The sequence below is a fragment of the Sorghum bicolor genome, chromosome 10 (genome assembly GCF_000003195.3).
Source record: "Sorghum bicolor cultivar BTx623 chromosome 10, Sorghum_bicolor_NCBIv3, whole genome shotgun sequence".
In the NCBI taxonomy this organism is placed as follows: domain Eukaryota; kingdom Viridiplantae; phylum Streptophyta; class Magnoliopsida; order Poales; family Poaceae; genus Sorghum; species Sorghum bicolor.
The window spans coordinates 53,233,359-53,259,946 of NC_012879.2; the positions used below are offsets into that span (position 1 = coordinate 53,233,359).

The 26,588-nt window shown below is 41.2% G+C and overlaps 1 protein-coding gene across 2 annotated transcripts; it reads right to left on the reverse strand.

The window, feature by feature from the left end:
• Positions 2,276 to 9,906, reverse strand: LOC8082443 (transcription factor bHLH48). 2 transcript variants are annotated; one of them, XM_021448733.1, is made up of 8 exons: positions 9,243 to 9,906; positions 9,019 to 9,165; positions 8,693 to 8,758; positions 6,736 to 6,804; positions 6,547 to 6,621; positions 4,865 to 5,102; positions 3,187 to 3,343; positions 2,276 to 2,790 (listed from the first exon to the last, which is right to left on the reverse strand). In XM_021448733.1, exons 1-8 carry the CDS (start codon positions 9,660 to 9,662, stop codon positions 2,730 to 2,732), a joined length of 1,233 nt encoding a protein of 410 aa, XP_021304408.1. In that variant the 5' UTR covers positions 9,663 to 9,906; the 3' UTR covers positions 2,276 to 2,729. The 2 variants fall into 2 exon arrangements, with proteins under 2 accessions (XP_021304408.1, XP_002438674.2); XM_002438629.2 differs by lacking the exon at positions 3,187 to 3,343.

Consider the following 26,588-nt stretch of genomic DNA (forward strand, 5'->3'; position numbering starts at 1 on the left):
ACAAGCATTTAGAGTTTTTGGGACCCCCCTGTCTCAGAGAATTCATGAGGGGTTACAGAGCCTCTCAAGTTCCACAACAGTTGCCTCTCGATCCATCAACGACCAGTCAACTTTAGGCTTCCCCATCCTGTGGATCTTTGCTTGCACCATCTAGCCTAGTGATTCCATCTCCAGAACTACCTGGCTTCCTGATCTTGATGTTGACACTGCCTGCAACATAAGGCAAACCTCATCTGCAATCAGCTCCTGCATGTCCTCCATGTATAGCCCTGACCAAAATTGCATGAGCGCAAGCATAGCACATGATTTCAACTGGGCTTTGCACAAATTTATCTTCAAAGCAAACTCTATTCCTAGCTTTCCAAATAGCCCAGCAAATGCCAAGAGAGTGAACATTAATTCCATTAAGAATCCAAACTTTAACCCACTCCCAAACTCGATTCAGGTTTCTTGGAAGTTGGAACATTATTTGCTCCAAAGCAAGTAGCAATTATTCCCCAAATAACCTTGGCAACTGAATATTCAAAGAACGAATGAGAAATGGATTCATCATTGTCACAAAAGGTACATTTGGGATCACCAGCCTGTTTTAACTAGATTATCCTTTGTTAGAATGGCATTATTCTCTACAAGCCATAAGAAAATCTTTGTGTGTGGGTGGGTGGGGGGGGGGGGGGGCTTCCTTCTCCAGATATATTTGTATGAAAAAACAGATCCATTCACTGCTATTGCATTATATGTTGACTTTATGGAGAACACGCCATTTTCCCCCATTTTCAGTGAATAGTATCTCTGTCTGGAGAAAATTGAAACATACTATTGACTTTCTCACATATTAGGTTGCATTGCTCCCTTAACTCAGGGTGCAACCGCCCTAAAAGAATGGTTCATATTGTTTCCCAGTCACCATTTCACTGTGACCTGGTCACGGAGCAGAAACAAATCCAACTGGAGGCCTGTTTAGTTCGCAAAAATTTTCAAGATTCTCCGTCACATCGAATATTTGGTCGCATGCATGGAGCATTAAATATAAACGAAAATAAAAACTAATTGCACAGTTTACCTGTAATTTGTGAGCCTACTTACTTCGTGATTGGATAATGTTTGTCAAATAAAAACAAAAGTGCTACAGTGGCCAAAAACCAAAATTTTTGCAAACTAAACAAGGCCCTCGGAAGGCGGAAGGAGCCAATTAAGATTGGTTCATCATTTGGGCAAAATCTTGACTCACAAAGGAAATTCAGTTTGTTTTCTTGAGCCGCTCCATAGACTACTAAAAGGTTCCATTTTACTTTGTTCTTCTTATCCCATCAATTCATCTGTAACAAGAACTGTTCCTGAACAAAGGAACCAATGTCCAAAAAAAAAAATGTTAATGCCCATTAGGTTACCCCCAGATTTAGCAGAAGCAGCATTCCACAAGTAGTTCAACTGAGGATCAAATTTTTTGAGCGCTTACACCGCTTTTTGGCTGTTTAATGTAGAACTTGTTACAGCAAACTAAAGTTGGCCGCGGGAAATGTGAAATTGTTGGGGATTTCTGGAAGATCATTCATTGAGTTCCTCTTCTCCTCTCGTGGCCTTGTTTAGTTCCAAAAAATTTTGGAAAATCGATACTGCAGCACTTTCGTTTATATTTGACAAATATTATCCAATCATAGACTAACTGAACTCAAAAGATTCGTCTTATTAATTTCGACCAAACTGTACAATTAGTTTTTATTTTTGTCTATATTTAATACTCTATGCATGCATTTAAAGATTCAATGTGACGGGGAATTAAAAAATTTGCAAAATTTTTTGGCAACTTGGTTAGTATGCATTCAGCGAGAACACAAAGCTTGTGGTTTTACCGCCACTTCAGTTTGTTGTCATTCAGTCATCTTGTGCTCTGTTCGAAATCCCGTACATCCTGAGAATCAGATGTGATAAATCATAAACAAGAACCAAGGTCGATAAAAACTTTTCTCGTGAGCCTGATCACATCTTTCTTTCGTCATTTTATTTTGTTTATTATGGTATATTTGTTTTCTTTGAAGTACTTCCTTCGTTCCAAATTATAAAATCATTTTGTATTTTCTAGATACATAGCTTAATTGAACCAAGGTCGATAAGTTGTTTTAAACATACTACATATCCAAATGCGTGACAGAAGCTACGTACCTTAAAAAACGCAGAATGACTTGGAACAGCATGATTGTAATAAGCACATGTTTTATATATAGTTACATTCGTGTTTATAGAAAGAGAAAAATGTCAGCTTTTGCAATGCTTGTTGAAATGCAATCGAGAAGGGTACATGACCCATGATATTTCTTTCTGTTTTCGTTCATAAAAAAAAATGCTGCTCAGATAACCTTAAGATTGGGCCATTATAATCAGAAATACACCAAGAATATCAGCAACGAAACCAGAGTATCGCTTGCCCATCTCTTCAACGATAGCAGCAGGGCTTGCCCATCTCTACAACGACAGCGGCAGGAAAGCTGGTATCCTGGCCCATCATGCATCCCCCGTTTTCAGCTCAACGCCAATAGTATCCCTATCACTATATGTACACATCCCCCCTCTGAAAATGTTGATTGATTTCGCTGCGCTTGACATCAACCATCCACAACCACAGCCACAGCCGCCATTCATTCGCAGCTCGTCTGTAGCTTGATCAAATTGATGAAATTCTGTCGCTGCTGCCGCCTCACAGCAAATGTTTAGCTTGCTGTCCTGACATGCTATCTACCATCGTCGCTCAAAGCTCGGTCTTTAGCTTGCTCGCCGGGGTTTGTTGCGTTCCTGCAGAAAATTCATGAAAACGGAGGCCAAAGTCAGTGTGGAATTTCAATAACTTTCCATCTGTACACAGCTCATGAACACAAAATTCAAAGAACAGTTGAACACAATTTATGTCATTCAACGCAAGCTCATGAGCAAGAGGTCTGCATGTCCAGACTCCAGAGCTACCGCGAGCTGCGAAGGGGGCCGCGTGATAAAGATGCTGGACGGATTGCCGGACAGCGCTGCTGGTATGCCACTCAGCGCTGAGCAGGCAAGAAGCTGTCAATTATTTCTGGGCAAAAACAGATTCTGCCAGCCGTAATGCAGTACAGATATCTCATCTCGTCAGGAAGGAGAAGGGGGTCCCCAGGGTGTTTAATGATTCCTGAACGCTTTGCATGATTAGGCCTGTACCTCCAATAGCTCCTGTCTCCACAACGCACTCTGCTTGGATCCAGGGCCGTAGCACAGATCGGTTGCCCAGATCCGAACGGCAGATCACCGGCTCTTATTACGCCTTTTCTTTGGTTTCTCTCATTGGTGCAGCAAAAGCTGGAGCGGTGTTCTAAGCCTAAGGTATAGATCAATGGAGCTAGTTAGGATCTAACAATCATTTATAACACATCTTTACAAGCTATGAAAACGCTTAATTAGGCTGACCAGGCAAACACTCCAACCATTTTTCCACTATACATACTAGCTACAACATATCCAGTGCTGACCTACATCCTTAGTTATTACAAGGGCAATAAAAATGTAGAATGGCAGGTCTTGTCGTGGTGTATCATTGTGGAAATGGCAGCATTAAAGTAATACTAGTAGCTCACTTCATGCGTTTGCTTAAGTTTTCAAGATTCCCCGTCACATCGAATCTTGTGGCACATGCATGAAGTATTAAATATAGACGAAAGTAAAAACTAATTACACAGTTTAGCTGGAAATCGTGAGACAAATCTTTTGATCCTAGTTAGTCCATAATTAAATTATATTTATCACAAACAAACGAAAGTGCTACAGTACCGAAATCCGAAATCTTTTCGGAAGTAAACAAGGCCTTAGTATTGATACTGGCTGAACATAGTGGCATTCAGGCTGAAGTAGTTTCCAGCTGGCTATTAGCTCCAACACGAAAAATTGGACACGAGAGACCCAGACAAGTAGTGGACAACTTACAGAAACGGTGGGCCCGTTCACAGTTGTACGAGTGGGCAGAAGGGCCCAAGGGACCAGATCTGCATCTAAAGGCCTTATGCAGCCAAGCCCAAACAGAAAGACGGGGGTGATATGGTTTCTGGTTCTGGACATGCATTTATTGGTTCGGGCCATCAGCACCAACCGGTTGGGTCCGCCTGTGCCAGAGAGAACAGATCCACCAGACCAACACACGCCATGGCCCCTTAGCTTTACCAGCCCCAAAGAATGGCGATGATGCCAATAATGATTGAACAAACAAAATAAAAGGGGCCAAGATCCAGGAAATGGCACTCTAATCTGGTCATCTTTCTAGCAAAGTCCTGGGCTCATCTGGTTTTTGCTAGTATGAAAAATAGCTAATGCTAAATAGTTCTGAAGCAGTGGAAAAAATAGTTTTCCTCCCAAAAACGGCGCAGCAATTCAAATTAGACATCTATGTTGTTTCCAAATTCCATAACCAAACAGCAGAGTTTCTACTGGGATATGTGGCTAGCTTTCACGTTGATTAGCTAATGCAAAACACCTGGTCACTGTAGCACCACATGCTTTTGTATGTCTTTTGCTTCACCTGTGTTTCCTCAATAATCTTCAATAATATATAGATGCTATTTACTATATGGGCCAATGTAACAGCAATGGTAGCATATTCAAAGATTTAGTCATGGCTGTAAATAGCAGGTATACTTCAGAAATATCCCTTAGCTAGTAACTATTCACCTCAAGTTTTGAGGAACACCATATATTTAAAAATTTACCTATTTGTACATTTTCTTCTCAAGAGAGCGGGACAAAGTAAGAGACAAAAGTTGTGGGGGCAAGCCAGGCTGAGATATATTAAGTAAGCGACAAACAGCTAAATTCAATCAGGAAGGCAATATAGGAATGCGTGCAAGTTTACCAGAGCTTGTTAGATCATAGCCGAAGAGAGAGGGACTGGGGTTGCCAAAGACGGGAGGATGGCCATCCCCCCGCTTTTCCCACTGTGAAGCCACTTGGTGTGGATGTGCTAAATCACCATGCCAGAAGTGCTGTTGAAGTTGCATCAGCTGCCTTGTTCCATGAACACCCATTTCTGGCCAGGTTACCTGCTCCAAGTCGATTCCGTTCTTGCAGTTGAAGCCTGCTATCCTTCCACACTGTAAAAGTAGTAGGTAACATACAATTAGCAGTTTGAATATTAAAATAGAACAAGCAGTCAAGCACTGAGTTCTCCAGCAACAAAGTTACACACTTTAAACTGCATAAAGGATTGAATCGAGCCAAGGTGGGTATCAGATTTTCTTCCAAAGAATTTGCTACCTATGAAAGGCTTAAAAATCAGCAAGTGTGCATATTTGAACATTGTCAAAGCGTTCTGAAAGTTATATGTGGGCCAGCCATGATACTCTAATGATGCATTTATCTACAAGAGCAAGCTTTTGATCATTATTGATATGGTTAGTTCAAACTATATCCTTCAATCTGAAGTAACTTCAGGGCACATCTGCAATCGACCTTGGTTCAGCTGTCTAATTACTAGCAGAGAGTTCTTTCTCTATAAAGGAGAATCTAAAGTTGGGACCCTGGAGTAGTAATGGTAAACCAACAGGCTGCAAGGTAGACTTTCATCAAAGTTCCCATTGGCAGAACTCAAAGAAGCTCTGAGAAATGGAAACCTCATTAATCAGAAAATGACACATTTTGCCATTTCTTCCCTGTATAACTAAACTTTCTACCTGCACACATACATGTTACAGTGGTTTGGCTGCTTACAACAGCTAGGTTCAGTTCATACTAGCTGTTTCCAACTATTCCCTCCATCCCAAAAGGAATATAACTCTCGTTCCCTGAGGAGTCAAATAATATCAAATTTAATATATATATATATATATATATATATATATATATATATATATATATATATATATATATATGATGCATATAGACTAAGCATGGAATATATTTTATAATAAATAGTATATCTGAAATTTTAAATATTGATATATATTTTTTCCTTATAAATCTAGTCAAACTTTAAGATTTTTTACTTGTCAACAAACAAGATTTACATTCTTTTTGGAATGGAGGGAGTAGGGTAGAACCAGAAAGAACAGCACCCAACTTGGCTAGATCCTGAAATAACAGCAGCATATTTGAGTATGCATGACGTATCCTACTAGTTTTAACAGAGGTTCTGCGGAAACCAAGCTATACAGATAGAAAACTTTTCAAAAATAAATCAAGGCCTTGTTTAGTTCCGAAAAGATTTCGGATTTCGGATTTCGGTACTGTAGCACTTTCGTTTGTTTGTGTCAAATATTATCAAATCATAGACTAACTAGGCTCAAAAGATTCATCTCGCGATTTACAGATAAACTGTGTAATTAGTTTTTGTTTTCATCTATATTTAATGCTTCATGCATGTGCCCCAAGATTCGATGTGACGGAGAATCTTGAAAAGTTTTTGGATTTCGGGGTGAACTAAACAACGCCCAATATGGTTTTCATTAATCAGGCATTGTGCTTGAGGAGAAAGCTTTTCTGTAAATCAACGAGGCCCAACTTGTAGAAAGCTGACAAAAAGGATGGCAGCATAAGTACCTCCGTGGTCAGAAAGCTGTCTAGCCCACCAAAATCGACCCTTGGGTTTACAGCTGCGAGCCTCATTGACAAATACTGGACATGGCAGAACAGTAGTGAGATTAGGAGAAAGATAATGCGTGCAATGTTGGCTAAAAACGAAAAGGGCTTTTCAGCTTTTCAGGTTGTGCAAGGGATATCAACAGTTACCTCAACTTGCCTTTGGAGAGACTGAACATGATTGATGATCTCATCTAGCACCAGTGCTGTTCCTGATACCTGATACAGCCCAGAAAGCAAACAGCAGCCATTAATTAACTAATTCATTTTCCTCAGTTCTTCCATCTCATTTCGAGATTTGAAAGAAAGCAAAATCAAAAGGAAAACGTCCTAAAGCTTCATTCCAAATTTGGAAATAGAAATTGGAAGTAAACACTTTTTTTTTTGACAAGGAAGTAAACACTATTTCGCAAGAACAATTGAAAAGGTTGGGAGTGTGGGTAGCATCATCAACAAGACCAATTCATGAATGTATAAGCAAGCTTGACCGCTGAACATTGTTCATTGCTTCATAAAAAGGAATTACTGTTTGTTCTAAGGCCCTGTTTAGTTTCTCACCCAAAAAAATTTCATCCATCACATCGAATCTTTGGCACATGCATGGAACATTAAATATATATATAAAAATAAACTAATTACACAGTTTGGTTGAAAATCACGATACGAATCTTTTAATCCTAGTTAGTCCATGATTAGCCCTAAGTGCTACAGTAACCTACATGTGCTAATGACAGATTAATTATGCTTAATAGATTTGTCTTGCAGTTTCCATACGAGCTATGAAATTTGTTTTTTTTATTAGTTTCTAAAAACTTCTCCCGACATCATTCCGACGTATCCGATGTGACACCCAAAATTTTTTTATCTACAATCTAAACAGGGCCTAAACCAATTCGTGCATGAATAAGCAGTAACAAGCTTTGACAGCAGAACATTGTTCATTGCTTCATAACAGTGAATTACTGTTCTATTTTGTAGCCAGTCCAGCTACAAACAGTAGTTGGAATATAAAAAGTCGAGATACTATTGTAGTACAACAAAGCTACCAGTCAACATTGGCAACCCCTGCACGTTTGTTGAAGGCAACACGAAACCTCACAGGGAATTGACCTTGACCTACACCACCACTCTTCCATAGTGGAGACCAAAAGCTGCTGCTGTCCTTGCAACGAAACTAATGGTCAAACCACGGCAGCAGCAATGGCACACGCCAACCATTCCCCATAAACTCCACACACCACCGAAAACACAACCATCGGCCATTCCTCCCCCAATGCCGCCTCTATTCAGCCACCTCCACGCACGCAGCCTTGCCTCCACATCCAAAGATGCCGACCCATAATCCATAACATTATTGCGAGCGCAACGCAGCATCAAAAGAGGATAGCAACATTCCATCAGGATAGGAGGATGGAAGTGTCATGGCCTCGACCAAGCCAGCCCGGCCCCCCATTAAGCTACCCGCCCCCGGCACCTTTCAAAGCCGCTGCTACATTCCGCCCAGACAATCACACCCAAGACCCAGTTAGGTGCGCCGGATCACGATGCATCCCTTATCTATCATCCACAAGCGCGCGGGGACGAAGGCGCGGCCGGCCGGCCACGACAACCCCACATTTCCCTTTCCCATCCCACACCCCGTCGTGCAACACGACCCATATGGACGTGTCGGGCGCACGGTGCCGGAATAATCAGGCACCGCCACGTTTCGGAACGCGCTGCATTTAAGGTCTTTCCCGCGTTGATACATGGGTTCTTTTCGCAACCAGCGAGGCAAGCAGACGGCGGACTACTAATGCTGCACGTCCACGGCAACGAACCGAGGGGTCTAGCATTTTCGACTGCAGTGCGTTGCACAAGGGAGGCAAAGGGAGGAGGACCATTCGGAGATGGCCTCTCATCAAAAAGCAGTAAAAAGACCACCGAAAGCAGGAAACGCAGTGTACTTGGGGGCGGCGTAGAACCGGAATTTTATTTTACACGGCTCACACTAGGCGACATATTGCGTTGTTTAGGCTTCCTTCCAAAGGCGATGCTCAGGACTGAAATTGAAGGTGGGGCGTGCGAAGATGAGCGGGGTGAAAAAATGCAGGCAGGGCAGGCGCACCTTACTGCAGCCGGGGACCAGCTCCTTGAGCAGCTCCATCCTCGCATTGATCTTCTCGCGTCTCGCCTGATGAGTGGACATTTTTTTAATAATAATAATGACAGAAAAGATAATCAGCTTTTTGATGAGACTGTGAGAGCAAAGAATGGAAGCGAATAATTAAGTGATTAGCGGCGAAAGCGACCCTGAAAAGGGCGACGTCACCGCGTCCTAATCACCCAATCATTGGCATAAACCCTCACGGACCACCGAATCTAATCCTCCCATGAGGTTGGCTTAAGCTGAGCGAGGCGCTGCGATTAGCGGCGCGGCGAAGCGGAACTCACCCGCTCGGCGAGGCTGTGGCTGTCCGTGGCCTGGCCCCGCCTGGCCCGCACGTGCACGTACGCCGGCTTCTCGTCGTCGCCGTCGCCGTCGCCGCCCGTGGGCTTCTCCTCCGCCGCCGCCGTCTTCCCCTTCTTCGCCGCCTTCCCCTGCAGACGGCCACGGGAGCAATCAGAACTAAGGTAGCTCGTGGAAAATGCAGACGCGTGATGTAGTAGCACTCTACCTTGGAGGCGCGGTCGACGGGTTCCGCCTTGCGCTTGCCTGCGTTAGCGGCGGCGGGAGGGGGTGGTGGAGGCGGCGCTGGGGACGGGGAGGACGGGGACGGAGACGGGGGCGCGAACGTGGAGAAGCGCGCGGCGCGGTCCACGAGGTGCGGGTCGGAGGGGAAGGTTGGCGCGGGCGCTGCTGCGGCTGGGGCTGGGGATGGGGCTAGGGCGGGCGGCGGCGCCGTGCGGGGGAGGAGCAGCTCCATGGCCTGCGAGGTGGGGAGTCCCAGCAGCGCCGTGAAGGAGCCTCCGCCTCCGCCCCCGCCTCCGCGGGCGCGCGCGGCGGAGGAGGAGGCGGTGGCGGGGGACAGCGCCGCCTGGATCTCGCCCCCGGCGGCGGCGGCGGGGAGCTCCTGCGGCGGCGAGGCGTGGCGCATTGGCGCGGCGGAGGCGTCCTGGAGGAAGGGAGCGGCGGAGGGAGGAGGAGGAGGACACGGGAGCGGAGGCGGAGGCGGGGGAAGGGGAGAGTGGCGCCGTTATTTATAGGGGGTGGGCCGGCGCTGAGGCGAGACGAGAGGGTGGTGTGCCGTGCCGAGCGCGCGCGTGAGCTGCTGCTGCTGCTGCGTTTCGCAGTCGCACGCCCGCACGGCTCCGCTCGGGTCAAGAAGGAAGGAGAAGATGGGAGAGGCCAGGAGCAGGAGGAGGAGGAGGGGTGGTTGGTTTTTTGTTAGGACTTGTTTACTTCCACCCAAAATCCAAAAACTTTTCAAGATTCTCCGTCACATCAAATCTTTAGATGTATGCATGGAGTATTAAATATAAACGAAAATAAAAATTAATTGCACAGTTTGGTTAAAATTTACGAGACGAATCTTTTGAGCCTAGTTAGTCTATAATTGGACAATAATTACCACAAACAAACGAAAATACTACAGTATCCCGAAAACATTTCGGGAAGGAACTAAGGCCTTGTTTACTTCCCAGAAAATTCTGCAAAATTTTTCACATTTCCCGTCACATCGAATCTTTAGACGCATGTATGAAGTATTAAATATAGACGAAAATAAAAACTAATTACACAGTTTGGTCGAAATTGACGAGACGAATCTTTTAAGTCTAGTTAGTCCATGATTGGACAATATTTGTCAAATACAAACGAAAGTGCTACGGTATCCATTTCCAAAATTTTTCGGAACTAAACAAGGCCTTACTGTGGTGCTACTGCTCCGTTTTTACCGTGTGGGGCCCAATCGTAGTAGTCCTCGCATAGACCGGGGGAAGACTGTGTGGGGGAGGGCCGGAGGGTGGAGACTGGCGGTGAAACTCTGTTCGCTGTTGACCTTTACCATTTCCGGGCAGTGCGTGTGGTGGACCGGACCGTGCGGTAGCTCAAGCTGCCGCTCTGGAAAGTGGATGGCCGCAGCCGCGCAGACCAGTAAAAAGGCGGTTTCGCCAACTCATCATCAAAAGCCGGGTCGGGCCGGTCAAAAGCCCGGTTTCGACGCGGCCCGGGCTTGGCCGCTTTGGTAAACGCTGCTGCTCCGTCTCGGAAAGTCCTTTGGATCTGGTCTCAGAAAGCCTCCGGGTTTGAATTTATTTATTTTCCTATACGGTTGGATAGGTTTGGTCTAGGCCCTTGCTTGATGCAAAAATTTTACCAAAATGTATATAGTAGCACTTTCGTTTGTATTTGATAAATATTGTCCAACCATAAATTAATTAGGTTTAAAAGATTCTACAATTAATTATTTTTTAAAATTATATTTAATGTTTTATACATGTGCTGCAAGATTTGATGTGACGGAGAATCTGAAAAAAAAATTATAAATTTTTTTTGAACTAAACAATCAGCCAGTGAATTTTACGACATTGAGATACATTAATTTTTTTTATAAAAATGTGCCTATCTATAATATTAAGGGTAGAAAATCTTGTTCCGACCTTTTAGGGAACCTATGTATTTTTTTTTAGAAAAAAGAACCTAAAGAATTTCAAAATTTACTTACTTGTTCGGCCATGAGAACAATGAGATAACCACTCCCTCCGTTTTGTTTTGATTGTTAAGGCATCACGAGATGCATTTCACGTTGTCCATTAAGAATTTTAATTTAAAAAGCAGTTATTTTAATATTTTGACTCTTTTCTTTCCTAATTACCTTGATAGAACAAAGACATAGCACGACGACATTCACTTAATTGTGTCTCACCTCTGCGAGGCAATTCGGGTAGAATCTACTCCTTTATTTTAAATTATAATACATTTTGGTTTTTCTAGATATATAATTTTATTATGTATTTAAATATATAATATGTCTATAATATATGTTGAAAAGCAAATTATATTATAATTTAGAACGAAGATAGTAGTTGATACTCTTGCTTAAGCGTGCTCATCACTGAATAATGTCTCCTCCGCCATTGTGCAAGCCCACGAGGGGGAGCGCCTCTGTCCTCCCGCATGGAAAGAAGCTGGTGTTACCATTAGCACACTGCTAGGGTTATGAACGTGTCAGACTAGATTTACCAAGGTGATTATATTTGGGTTATGCCTCTATGCATGGTCTTGGCCAGACCAGTTATGCGTCTGCATGTGAATATAGACTAAGGCCTTGTTTAGATTAAAAAAAAATAGAATTCTGATACTGTAGTATTTTTGTTTTTATTTGACAAATATTGTCTAATTATAGAGTAACTATGCTTAAAAGATTTATCTCGTGATTTACAGGCAAACTATACAAATAGTTTTTTGTTTTCATCTATATTTAATGCTTCATGCATGCATGTGCCGTAAGATTCGATGTGACGTGAAATCTTGAAAAGTTTTTTGTGTTGGGTGAACTAAACAACACTTAAGTTGTCTGAGAAAATCAATTTTGTAGGAGCGGTTCCAGCATTGCGTGACGATTTATCAAGTGCATACGTAACATAGAGCTCTTAGCAATATGTGAACCACAACTTCAAAAAGAGAAATGTAGATTTACTCTTTTCAAAAAACTTAATTCGTCTCAACCCATATGACTCTCAATTAAGGGCAGACGAAAAATTCGAAGCTCGTTAGCTCGCTCGGCTCGTGACTACCTCGGCTCAGCTCTAAGCTCGGCTCGTTATCATAACAAGCTCAAAATTTAGCTCGTTAGCTATAATGACCAAACTTATATTTCAGAATAAGTCATATAACTTATATTCGCGAGCCAAACGAGCTACAATTTCAGAAAAAAAGTCATAGAACTTATATTAGTTTTGTATTACTTCATGTCTTATACTTTATAAATGATTGATATGTTAGATATATGAATATTTTGTTCGACTTAAGACTATTGGATATATTATTTTTATATTATTATTATTATTATTATTATTATTATTATTATTATTATTATTATTATTATTATTATTATTATTAAGCTTTAGATAAATGCAAATAATATATTTTATATACTTTTTATACCTGGCTCACGTGCTTAACGAGGCAGCTCGAGCTCGTAACAAGCTGAGCCGAGCCGAGCTAATTTTCTAACTCATTAAAGATAATGAAACGAGCTGACCTGGCTCGTTATCCTAACAAGCCAAAAGGATCTGATGTGAGCCGAGCCAACTCGGATTGTTATCTAGCCTTACTCTCGATGAAAGAAGGGCTTTGGTGACTGCTGCCCTCTCAGCCTTGGTATTGTGTGGCGCCGACACAGAGAAAATGGATGCCACAATTGTGGCGAGATTTTACGCGTGAATAAACTGAGGATCTTATGGTGTGCCATAGTTTTTACTTGCGGACCAAACAAGATATTGTCTTTTTGGGGAGCGGCATGTATGACATGGCAAAATAAGACGTGTGGAACCAAATACTCCATAGCTAAGGCCTTGTTTAGTTCGCAAAATTTTGGATTTTTGGCTACTGTAGCACTTTCGTTTTTATTTGACAAATATTGTCCAATCACGGAGTAACTAGGCTCAAAAGATTTATCTCACAAATTTCAGTTAAACTGTGTAATTAGTTTTTATTTTCATCTTTATTTAATGCTCCATGCATGTGACCAAAGATCCGATGTGACGGGAAATCTTGAAAATTTTTGCGAACTAAACAAGGCATAAGGCGTGGCGGGGTGAAACCAAACACTCCCTAGCTAAGGTGTGGCACTATGAACATGCATGAGTATTTGTTTAATTTTCTTCGTCTAGGCAAGACCAAACTCATCTCTATCCACCTTGACTAGTAGCAGACATGAGTGGACCTTTGGGATTTAGTAAGATTCACTTTTTTTTTTGTTATCTAAAGCTCCATGGAAAGAAAACTCCTGATCTATTTCGGAGAAGGCTTCCTCCTATGTTGACAGATCGTCCAACGAAGTAGGAGTACTGAACATGACTGCTTGTCCAACACGTTTTTATCTTTGTGTCTAAAAAAAACAATACTATACTTGTACGGTATATATGGATGTCCATTTCACAAATCACACTGACATTCTCTTCAAACTGATTAGTACTTCCTTTGCCCGTGCGTGCGTATATTTGGTGCGTGCTGTGGGTATTTGGCAAGAACAAAGGGAGCGAGTATTGCATTGACACGAGCTTTGTAATCCGGCCGTTTTTACTAGTGGTACCCCATATCTCTGTGCTACAACAGTTAGGAGTGCTTCCTGCATTTGCATGTGCGCCGATTTTGCTGTGGGGGTCTCAACCACTACTCGCAGCTGCAGATCACCCGGCAATTGTCCTGGTCGTGCACGGCCACGACACCGAGGAACCAAAGCTCCAACGTCCTAGGACCGAGTGACAAAATCTCGAGTCCAGCACATGGGGGGTGGGACGTGCGGGACGCCAAACGGCTGCCATGCCATGGCCTTCACGAAGTATTTTACAAAAAGCTCAAAAAACAAAAATTTTGAGACTCGCACCAAAATTTTAACACCAAAATTTTTTGGTTTTGATGTTCACTTTCCAAAAAAATTTTACAAAACTTTTCAGATTCCCTTCATATTGAATCTTGTGGCACATGTATAGAGTATTAATATAGATAAAAAATAACTAATTGCACAGTCTATATGTAATTTACGAGACAAATCTTTTTGAGCCTAATTATTCTATTATTGGATAATATTTGTCAAATACAAAACGAAAGTTCTACACTGTCCATTTTGCAAAAATTTTTGGAACTAAACAAGACCAATGTCCCTATTTAATTTTGCAAAAAGTTTAGAGCCAAAATATTTTGGACATGTTTACTTCCAAAATGCAAAATAGCAAAAATTTTTGCATTTGGCCCAAAATATTTTAGAACTAAACAAGACCCATGTTTGCGAACATGTAGCTCGTGCGAAACGAGCACCCGGCCGTAGCCGGTGGCTAGCACGTTTTGTTTGAGTTTATCAGTCGAATTTAATAATAAATTAGTGAAATAGTATTTTCAGAGGTGGTTACCGATGCCGCCACCGACAATAGCTCATGCGCCGCCACCTCTCTATGGGGACATGAAGACCATCAAAGATCAAAACGATATGTTTGTTCGTTTATCTTATAAACCGTATTTTTTTATCAGCTAACAATATTTTTCTTTCACAGAGTAAGTTTAATAATACAGCTTACTTGTTGGCTGTAAAGTTTCTTATAGTCTTCTTGCAGCCCACCAATATAATAGTTAGTTATTCACTGTTAATACATGGCTCACTTATCTCTCTCACAAAGTTTTTTGTTTATGTGAGTCTGCTTCTCTTCTCTTTCCTCCTTTTTCTTCTCCATCTTAGCATTTAGCCGGTTTACAGCACACTATAATATTTGCTCTAAATAAACAAACAGTATTTGTAGCCACGATTTTTTCAGACAAGCGATCTGCCTCGACGTGTGGCCTCGTGGGAAGGGAAGCCTGACCTGAGGCTGTCGTCGGCTGCTCTCTCCATTTTTCTTCTCTGCGCCACGTGGGCTTGCTCGGTTGGTTGCCCAAAGAGCACAAGATTTCCTGAGCTCCGAGCCTGGGCCTGGCAGGTCGGTGGGATACTGGGAATCCGATGTGGTGGGATTGGGAATTTGGGGATTTTTTTGTTGCCAAGGTTGTCAGCTGGGCCGGCGGCTCATGGTCATGGCCATGGGCTACGACGTTTTGCATTCGCCAGTTTCAAGGCCCACAACGCTGAAGGCTCATTTCTAAATTTATTTTATATTTTATTGACACTATTTTCTCGACAAGCGATACGACTATCAATAACAAGACGTCTGAAGGCTCATATCTATACCTATCTATAAAGAGCCAAAATTTCAGTCTGCCCTATAGATTTCTTCTACCACCAGTCCGCCTGGCCTCGATTCGGACTACGGACGCAACATAGACCGAAAAAAAATCTCCTCTTTCAAATCAGACACGAAATCACTTCCAAATCAGACATGAAATCAAATACAGCCAATTCAATCAAAGTCTAAATCTAAATCAAATCTATACCTAATCTATACCTCTATATCTAATACTAGAGAGGCAAAATTTCAGCCCACAAATTTTGTTTGGATCAAATCTTCGTCTGCCCAGCCATCTCGATCCGAAATCGAATAGATCACGACCCGGGAACGGGTCGCCCGCGCCCAGAACTGACCGGTACCTACGCGACCTCGCCGAGAATCAATCTCACCTCTAGAACGGGCGCCGCCGCTGTGCGCCGTCGGTCGTGGTCCCATCCGACATTGGCTGGATTCCAACGCGCGCGGATGGAGCCGCTGGTAGAAAGCAGCATGGGCGACCTTGAGGAACCAAAAAGAAAGGAGATCCAGAGATGGCAGGGAGCGGGTCCACGCTGTTGCCGGAGCATGTCGCGGCTGCGCTGCTGAGGGGCATTGCGACGGGAGGCAGGCCAACACTGGTACGGGGACTGCAGCGTACCCGGCGGCGCCGGTGCGGTGCGGCGCAGCGGCGTCCTGCGGGCCACGTCGCGGCCGGCGGAGGGCGCATGCGGGGGCGTCATGCAGAGCTCCGGCGGGGCATCGCAGGCGGTGGAGGTTGTAGACAGAGAGAAGAAGGGCAGGCGAAGGATGCGAGGTGGCGATGCGACACACCTGCGCGTGCAGCGACGGCAGAGGAGACGGATGTGGTTTGAGCCTTTGATGGGTCCACAGAGGCTGGCTATGGTCGGCGGGGTCGCTTCTGGGTGTGGGCGTGGCAAGCATCCAGTCTATGCCGGCATCGATCGAACGACCAGGATCTATAGTGGGCATCAACAAAATGAGATCTATTAGGCCTTGTTTAGTTGGCAAAAATTTAGGTTTTTGGCTACTGTAGCACTTTTGTTTTTATTTGACAAACATTGTCCAATTATAGAGTAACTAGGCTCAAAAGATTCATCTCACAAATTACAGGTAAACTGTGCAATTAGTTTTTATTTTCGTCTATATTTAATGCTCCATGCATGCGATCAAAGATTCGATGTGACGGGAAATCTTGAAAATTTTTGCGAACTAAACAAGGCCTAATTCTCTCTCTCTATATATATACATATATATATATAACCAAATTACGTATGTATTCATACTTGTTTATCGGTTTGAGTATTTATATTAAGATACTCTAGGTCTTAACATGTGAAAAATTTTCAAAGGAATTTATATTTTTAACATATTACTAAAATGTCACTACTGTAGTATATATAATAAGTATAACCACATACTCTATGTATGCATGCATACTTAACATGTATAGTACCTTAGATGGTTTAGTATGATCATATACTTCGTCTACATACACTTCATCGGATCATATACGCCCTAAATCTAGAGATATACACATGGGAGTAACTACTACTGGGAGTAAAAAAAATTATTATATATATATATATATGATAATTTTGTGTATATATATATATATATATATAGGAGATAAATTCATTAAACCTAATTAATCTGCCATTAGTACATGTAGGTTACTATAGCAATTATGTCTAATCATAGACTAATTAAGCTTAAAAAATCGTCTTACAATTTACAGTAAAATTGTGCAATTAGTTTGAGGTGCACACGTAATATAGTCATCGTAAGATAAATTGTAGCTTTTAATGTTTATAGAAAGGGTAAAATATAAGTAAATATGTAATATTCTATCTTTATTTTCTATTAATATTTAATAATTTTTTCTCCCGTTGCAACGCACGGACATTTTTGCTAGTGTGACTTAAAAAGATTCGTCATGTTCAGTCCAAGGCAAAAGAAATTACTACAATAATTAAAAATAAAGCTTGCATGTTTCAGGTTTTTACTGCACTGTGTGTTGAGTTCCTATTGTTCCAAATGCTAGTTTTCTATGAGCACAGGTGTCATGTTGCGGTTGGATAAATGGCATACCAACTGCCAAATTTGTCATTGATTTGTGAGTTTTCTAGAAGTGATAAATTTCTACTAGTGACAAATTTGTGAGATTTTCTTGTTTATAAATGACGTACTGATTGCCAATTTCTCATCGTTGTAAGAGCATCTCCAAGAGTGCTTCATATTCTTTTCCCATCCATGTTTTTTAGGAAAAAGAAGAAAAAAAATCATCTCCAAGAGTTTTTCATATATCTTCCCATCTTTCCACACTTAGCAAATCGTCATCACCTGCGTGCAATATATACATATGGTCTGGGAGCGCGCATCCGGAGAATTAGGAGGTGGAAAAAGAAAAAGAAGGAAAGACAAAGTTCCAAATGAGAAATGCACGAGAGAAAGATCTGGTGGAAGGGTTTAAACATCTATAGAAATAAGTTCATATTCCTGATGACTGGTTTGTGAGGAAAAAGTCGAGAAAAAAGGATAAAAATATATAAAACTCTTGCAGATGATTTTTTTTTCTTCTTATACTAATTTGAGAGTTGACAAACACCATATTTTGAGGAACAAAATATGAGAATTCTTAGAGATGCTCTAACCAACATAAGATGTGGCCTTCGATGAATATAATTCTATATTTTTAAAGTGCCTAAATAGAACGAGCCAATTTTGATGGCATTAAGACGATTGTGCCAAGAGAGGAGAAAATTGATTAGCCTAGTAAAGACTAACCAGCATATTCTGGCAGTAATCGATTCATGCTAAAATATCAAAGGTTCTAGTATCAACAATGCCTTAATAATTGTCAAACTTAATTGGATCAAGAAAATCAATCCACAAGAGCAATAGGATTATTCTGGCAATATGTCTCCTCCATTAACTTTTAATAAAGGACATTATTCATGATTTGCCTGGCAGTGACCAACTTTTGCTAAATATCATGCATGTGTAGAGTCTATTTATACGAATAGTTTATGGATCAACGCATCACGTACATTTGAGCGGAACACATCTGCCAAGAACATACAGGACGAAGCATTCATTCTTTCAGAGCATGGAGAAACACACACTGCGCAATGATGTACTACTGTTTCTCTCGTTGCTACTCTTTATCGGATCCTTTTCCATTCATGCGGAATGTAAGTGACATAAATAAAAATATAGTTGCTATCTCTACAATCTGTTAGGTCTTGTTTAGTTACAGTCAAATTTGCATAAATCCACATATATTGTAGTGAATTAGAGTGAAACTTAAATTAAATTCTACCTCAACACATGTGGATGAAAGGTGAATACTATAACGTCTAAACAAAGACCTAATTTTCTTTCTTGTAAGATTAACCAAGAGGGACACTGATTTATGTATAGATGATGTTGGTTTAATTTTACGCTTGTTCTAGGGCCATTAATTCTGTGTATTTATGCATGTACTGAACATATTTTCTTTTCCCGTGTGAAAAATAGGCCGAGCTGTCAAAATGGATAAAAAGATTGTTCCTGCACATGGACAATGCATCTATACTGTTTGCCAGGGACCATATTCTGACCCTAAGTGCTATTGCTGTGTCCATAAAGTCCATAATAAAACTCCTTGCTCTGTCTTTAAAAGTGAGTGCCAACTATTGTGCCCCACAAGATCAATTTAATATTACTTGAAATAATGTAAAGAGTATAATTCCTATGTGGAAGTTGCGTATGAACAATAGGAATTAAATGAATAAAAACGCAGTGCAACGTGTTGCTGCTTTCTTTCATTGGCTCATGAATGTGTTTATATATATATATATATATCGGTTTTGGAATATACATGTGTAGAGGACGGTGTGGACGCGGCCGGGCTGTGGAGAGGCCTAGATGGCGGCGCTGGTGGAGATGGTGGCCGCGGTGGCGCTGGAGACAGCGGCGTTGGAGACGATGGTTACTCGACGAAGACGAAGATGAACTGCTCAGATCCAGAGCGCCCATGACTTATATAGGGGCGGACCCTTTAGCACCGATTCGTGGTTGGAACCGGTGCTAAAGGGTCTTTAGTACCGGGCTCGTGTTACCAGCCGGTGCAAAGGGACCCTTTAGCACCGGTTCCAACCACCGGCCGATGCTAAAGGGCCTTAGGCGGGCTCGGGTGGGGTCCTGAAATTTTCAGGACCCTTTAGCACCGGTTCCAACCATGAGCCGGTGCTAAAGGGCTTGTTTTTTAGTTTATGGTTTTTAAAGTGTTTATATATACACTTGACACTATAAATTGTATAGTAAATTAAATATTTTGCATAATATTTTTTAAATAGTGATATGTATTGTAATTTTTTTAATGTACACATGAAAATTTTTAACCTTAAATATCTTACTGTATTTTTTTAATTTGCAATAATTTTGTAAGTAATGTTTAGTATTTTGTTAATGCAAAAATATATTATTCCAATAAATTTACAAAAACTATATCCAATCAACTGGAAATCCATTTTCACATCATATTGACGTTAAACTTTTTATTTTTATCATTTATTACTTAGAATGCTAGTAGGGTATAGTTTTTATCAAATAAAAAAAAAATCTATTTATCATATAAAAATGTATATCTTGATGAATACACCTTTTGACCGAACCCTAGATGGTCCCAAATGGAAAAGTCATGAATACAAAGTTTGTTACACTCATCAAGTTCTACATTTGGTCTAATGGTAAACTTTTCATTTGGAAAAGTTTGAACCACTCAATTTTGAATTTTGAAAGAATTCATAGCCACACATCGGTTTCGGAACCCTAGATGGTCTTGAATAGAAAAGTCATGAATACCAATATTGTTCCATTAATCAAAATCTACATTTAATATATAGACTATTTTTGCATTTGACAAAGTTTTGGGAAGGTGTAGTTGAAAATCCACAATTGACACATATAGTTTCATATAGTTTGTGTGAGATTCAAGATTTGGTGGGTATTGTTAACTTAAACTTTCTTAAATGGAAAAATTGTGTATATAAAAAGTTTAGATCTTGATGATATCTAACAACTTGGTATTCAAAATTTTTTTATTTTAAGTAATTATTTTGTCATTTGACCAAGTTTGACCAAAACCCGTATTGGATTTTAAAGAAATGTGCTTAGGATTGGCTCAAATTTATCCAAATGGAAAAATGGACAATATATCAAATGTGGATCTTAATGATATCTAACAACTTTGTATTCAAATGTTTTTCATTTGAAGTCATCAAATGGGTCATTTGACCAAGTTTGACCAAAGTCAAAGCATTGGTTTTTACAAAAACACCCTTTGAATATAGTTTGTTACACTCATCAAAATTCACAATTCTCAAATATAGTTTCATATAATTCTGAGAATTCGTACATTTTATAACACATACTATTAAACATGACTTTATATTAAGCCGACACAACAGTGAACTTCTTCTTAACGTATGACCCTTGGTTATGATCCTGCCGTAACCATGGAGTATCCTCATTGTTTAACAGAATGCTTGGGTCTTTGTTGACTATGAAGGGCGGAATTCGATCATCCCTTTCGTAATCGCCTGACATGTCTGACTTGTCCTCAATTCCGACAATGTTTCTTTTCCCAGAAAGGACAATGTGGCGCTTTGGCTCATTGACGATTGAGTGGTCATCATTTTTTCCTCTCTTTGGTTTCATAGACATGTCTTTCACATAGAACACCTGACTCATATCTGCAGCAAGGACGAATGGTCCGTCTTTGAACCCACTATTGTTAAGGTCCACGGTTGTCATCCGATACTCCTTGTTGACTGTTACCCCACCTCCGGTCATCTTCACCCATTGGCACCAGAACAAAGGAACTTTAAAATTAGCTGCATATTCTAGTTCCCATATGTCTTCTATGTGTCCATAATATGTTTGTCTATTCCCATTTGGATCCGTGGCATCCACGCGTACACCACTGTTTTGGTTGGTGCTCCTTTTATCTTGGCCAACTGTGTAAAATGTGTTACCATTTATCTCATACCCTTTGTACGTGAGGACATGCCACGATAGTTGCTTAGCCAACCAATAAAGCTGCTCATCAATGTTTTCATCACCCTGACATCTTTTGCGCAACCAATCGCCAAAAGTTTCCATGTGCTGACGCATTATCCAAGCTTCATTCTTCCCGGGCCACTGGGACCGTAGGAAATCTTTGTGTACCTCAACATATGGTTCCACCAATGAGGAGTTCTGGAGAACTGTGTATAGTGTGCTCTATTGAAGTAATCATCTCCCGTACCAATGTATGTTTTCTTCCCAAGTGTTCCCTTTCCGCTGAGTCTGCCCTCGTGTCGAGATTCAGGAATGCCAATTGGGTCAAGGTCTAGAATAAAGTCAACACAGAACTCTATGACCTCCTCTATTCCGTAGCCCTTGGCAATGCTTCCTTCTTGCCGGGAACGACTATGAACATATTTCTTTAGGACACCCATGAATCTCTCGAAGGGGAACATGTTGTGTAGGAACACAGGACCGAGAGTACGAATCTCTTTGATCAGATGAACTAGGAGGTGTGTCATGATATCGAAGAAGGATGGAGGGAACACCAACTCAAAGCTGACGAGACATTGAACGACATCATTCTGTAGAGTAGCTAGTTGCTCTGGATTGATTGCCTTCTGAGAAATTGTATTGAGGAATGCACATAGCTTTACGGTGGCTGGACGTACGTGTGGAGGTAAAATTCCTCTTAAAACCACCGCAACAATTGCGTCATTAGAACGTGACAGTCATGGGACTTTAAGTTCAGGAATTTCTTCTCTGGCACATTAATTATTCCCTTGATATTGGAGGAGAATCCAGATGGGACCTTGATGCTGCTAAGACATTCAAACATGCTTTCGTTCTCTTCTTTGCTCAGAGTGTAGCTAGCAGGGCTTAAGTAATGACGTCCATCATCTGTCTTTTCTGGATGCAGGTTGTCTTGTTCTTTCATACGCCGCAAGTCTAGCCGTGCTTCAAGTGAATCCTTAGACTTCCCATAGACATCCATGAATCCGAGCAAGTTCACACAAAGATTCTTTGTCAGATGCATCACGTCGATCGCGTTGCGGACCTCTAGGACATTCCAGTAAGGTAGCTCCCAAAATATGGATTTCTTCTTCCACATGGGTACGTGTCCCTTAGCATCCTTGGGAATAGGTTCGCTGCCTCGTCTCTTTTCAAATACCACTTTTATATCCTTGACCATTTCGAGTACATCATCCCGGTTCGATTGAGAGGCTTGGTCCGGTGGTCTGCTTTGCCTTTGAAATGCTTGCCTTTCTTTCGTACTGGGTGGTTCACAGGAAGAAACCGACGGTGGCCAAGGTACACGACCTTTTGACATTTTTTCAAAAATACATAGTCAAGGTCTTTATAACAATGTGTGCATGCATTATATCCCTTGTTTGACTGGCCTGAAAGATTACTCAGAGCTGACCAATCATTGATTGTTACAAATAGCAATGCTCGCAGGTCAAAGTGCTCTTGTTTGTACTCATCCCACACGCGAACTCCTGGTTTGCTCCATAAAAGTTGAAGTTCCTCAACTAATGGCCTAAGGTAGACATCTATGTCGTTGCCAGGTTGCTTCGGTCCTTGGATAAGCACCGACATCATAATAAACTTCTGCTTCATGCATAGCTATGGAGGAAGGTTGTAGATACATAGAGTAATTGACCAAGTGCTGTGACTACTTCTCTGCTCATCGAAAGGATTCATACCATCTGTACTTAAGGTGAACCGCAAGTTTCTAGCATCATTTGCAAAATCTGGGAATTCTGTGTCTATCGCTCTCCACTGGGATCCATCGGCACGGTGTCTCAGCATATTGTCTATCTTACGGTCTTCTTTATGCCACTGCAACAACTTTGCATTATCCTTGTTTCTGAACAGATGTTTTAATCATGGTATTATCGGAGCATACCACATAACCTTGGCAGGAATTTTCTTCCTATGACGTTCTTCACCCTCAACATCGCCAGGATCATCTCACCTGATCTTATACCGTGATGCCTTACATACTAGACATGCATCCAAATTCTCGTATTCCTCCCCACGGTAGAGGATGCAGTCATTAGGACATGCGTGTATCTTCTGGATTTCTAATCCCAAAGGGCAGACAACCTGTTTTGCTTCATATGTAGTGGTGGGCAATTTGTTGCCTTTCGGAAGCATCTTTTTTATGATCTTCAATAACTTCCCAAATGCCTTGTCAGATGTACCATTCTTTGCCTTCCATTGCAGCAATTCCAGTGTGGTACCTAGCTTTTTTTGCCCCTCTTCAGCGGTCGGATATAGCGATTTCCTGTGGTCCTCTAGCATGCGCTCGAACTTGGCTTTCTCTTTATCACTTTCACATTCTCTTTGTGCATCACGGATGGCATCACCAAAAGCATCATCGTCCCGATCATCTTCTGCCGCTACCTCTTCTTCATTATCTCCCCCCATTGCAACATCATTGAAGCCACCGTACTGAGCAATAATGTTGGCATGGTCCAATTCTTCTTCTTCTTCTTCTTCTTCACCTTCATCCATTATAATCCCGCTTTCTCCATGCTTGGTCCAACAAATCTATATTTGGTACGAAACTAGACTTTAATAAGTGCAAATGAAGAGTTCTTGAGTTAGAATATTCCGTCAAATTCTTGCACACAGCACATGGACAACACATGAAACCGTCCCTCTTGTTTGTCTCGGCCACACTTAAGAAATAGTGCACACCATTAATTAACTCTTCGGAGCGCCGATCGGCATTATACATCCAATTACGTGTTACCATCTGCATTAAATATAACATATATATTATGAAAACCATGCACACATATAGTTTCTCATCTTATTGCACAACATGTCTAACACACATAGTTGATTAATTCAAGCAAGCTTGGCTACAACAAATACAATCGCAACTAGCACTAAAAAAACCAAAACTAAAATGCACTTAATCAACATAATTAGTTCGCATCCGATCCCAACTATAATAGATAGATCATTCGCTTGATCAACATCATTGAACTCCTTTCGCCGGCTCACTGCCTCATCACCTTCAGCCTCAACCACCTGTGCAAAAGATTTCTTGATGTGTTGAATGTATTCTTCCTCCCAGTACCAACTTGTACATCCACCGGTACCGTCCCACTGAAATTAAAAGATAGAATCAAAAGTTTAATTAATATCATTAAAAAAATAAGCACATATATAAGCAAATGTCTGGAAATAACTCACATTATGATCCGGACACTTGTAGAATATACGACCCTTGTTTACTCCCTCTTTCGACACTTTGTACTCCATCACAATCTTCTGCCCACACTTGCCACAAGTAATGAGAGGGAGTTCCGGCCGGTATCGCTTTTGAACCCGTTGAGAGACCGAAGACCCGGTCACAGTTGCCATCTACTATCCATACTCAATTTTTAAACAATTATAAATTCCACATTTACTAGTAAACATGTATGATTAAAGAAGAACCTAATAATATCCTTTATTTGTCTAGTTACTTCAACAAATCTTTTAAATTATACAATGAACATTATGTAGTAATAAAAACTTATCAAGTGATATTAACAAACCAATTAATTTGAACTATCCCACTTTCTAAGATCATAAAAAGATACTATAATTTATTCTTGCAAACTACATTAATACTAGGTCAACCATGAAATATGATATATATATGGATACTAATTCAAGTGAATGATTCAAAATAACAAAGTGAATTTGAGCTAAAAATAATGGAAAAATCACAAGCCAAAAACAAAATGACAAAGACAAGAAAGGATGCAGTTAGTCACCTCCAAGCACGAAGAGACGATGACGGAGTCGAAGAAGATCAACGATGGGCGTCAAAGATGAAGAACAAAGGAACCATGCAAGAACAACAAAATGGAAGCTCTAAGAACAACAATGGTGCTCTCGGTTTCGAATGGGCAGAGAGGAGAAGGTAGCCGGCCTATAAACCGGACCTTTAGCACCGGTTCAGGGCACAAACCGATGCTAAAGGGTCACCCTTTAGCACCGGTTCGTGTTACAAACCGGTGCTAAAGGCTTTGCCTCGGCTCATGGCACTGGCCGGTGCTAAAGGGGACCCTTAAGCACCGGTTCGTGTTACCAACCAGTGCTAGCACCTGTCAATAGCCGTTGGGCAGGACCCTTTAGCACCGGTTCGTGTTACGAATCGATGTTAAAGGGGCCTTTAGCCCCGGGCCGCAAAAAGACGAGGTTTTTAGCGATTTTGGGCATCGACCAATGCCTCATTCTATAGTAGTGCATGAAACATTAAATATAGATAAAATAAATAACTAATTGCACAGTTTGTCTGTAATTTGCGAGACGAATCTTTTGAACCTAGTTAGTCTATGATTGGACAATATTTGTCAAATGCAAACAAGCCAAAAATTTTAAAACTAAACAAGGCCTGAGTGCCAAATATTGTGCCCCACAAGATGAATTAATGTTACTTGAAATAATGTACGGAGTATAATTCCTATGTGGAAGTTGCGTATGAACAATAGGAATTAAATGAATAAAAACGCAGTGCAATGTGTTGCTGCTTTCTTGCATTGGCTCATGAATGTGTCATATATATATATACTCATATATATCTGTTTTTTCATAAGAGAGCACGACTGCATGGATACGGTGCTTTGAAGGAACCCGTGGATTTTTTTTTTACATTCCTCATGATGTGGGAAGAATAAATTAAACGTAATTAAGGGTGTAATTTGGTCGTTCAGTGAATACTAAGTTTTTGGCCAAACTTCTCCCGTTTCTACTCTCTACGTTTTCAACCCCTTTTTATCTTTGTGTTAAAAAAACAGGTAGTCCTTCATTTGCTTATGCGCATGGTATGCATGGTCATTTCACACCGTATGAGACTTGCTTACTCCGTACGTATATATGGTGTGATGCGGGCACTAGGTATAGGAGAACAAATTAAAGGAAGTTTTTGAACAAGGTGCAATTCTAGTATCTCTTATATTTACCGAAAGATTTGACGTAAAATCTTAAAAGTTTTTAAATTCTGGAGGCAAGCCAAAGCTCCAACGTCCTAGGACCGAGTGGCAAAATCTCGAGTCCAGCACGTGGGTGGGACTGCACGCCAACGC

Bases quoted from the DNA above. Each gene is read 5' to 3' on its own strand.
- LOC8082443 (XM_021448733.1), bottom strand. From the start codon at position 9,662: ATGCGCCACGCCTCGCCGCCGCAGGAGCTCCCCGCCGCCGCCGCCGGG. The intron at 6,622-6,735 runs GTAACTGTTGAT...TGCCATGTCCAG, and splicing joins CTCTCCAAAGGCAAGTTGAG to TATTTGTCAATGAGGCTCGC. The intron at 2,791-3,186 runs GTACAGGCCTAA...AATTTTCTGCAG, and splicing joins GGAGACAGGAGCTATTGGAG to GAACGCAACAAACCCCGGCG.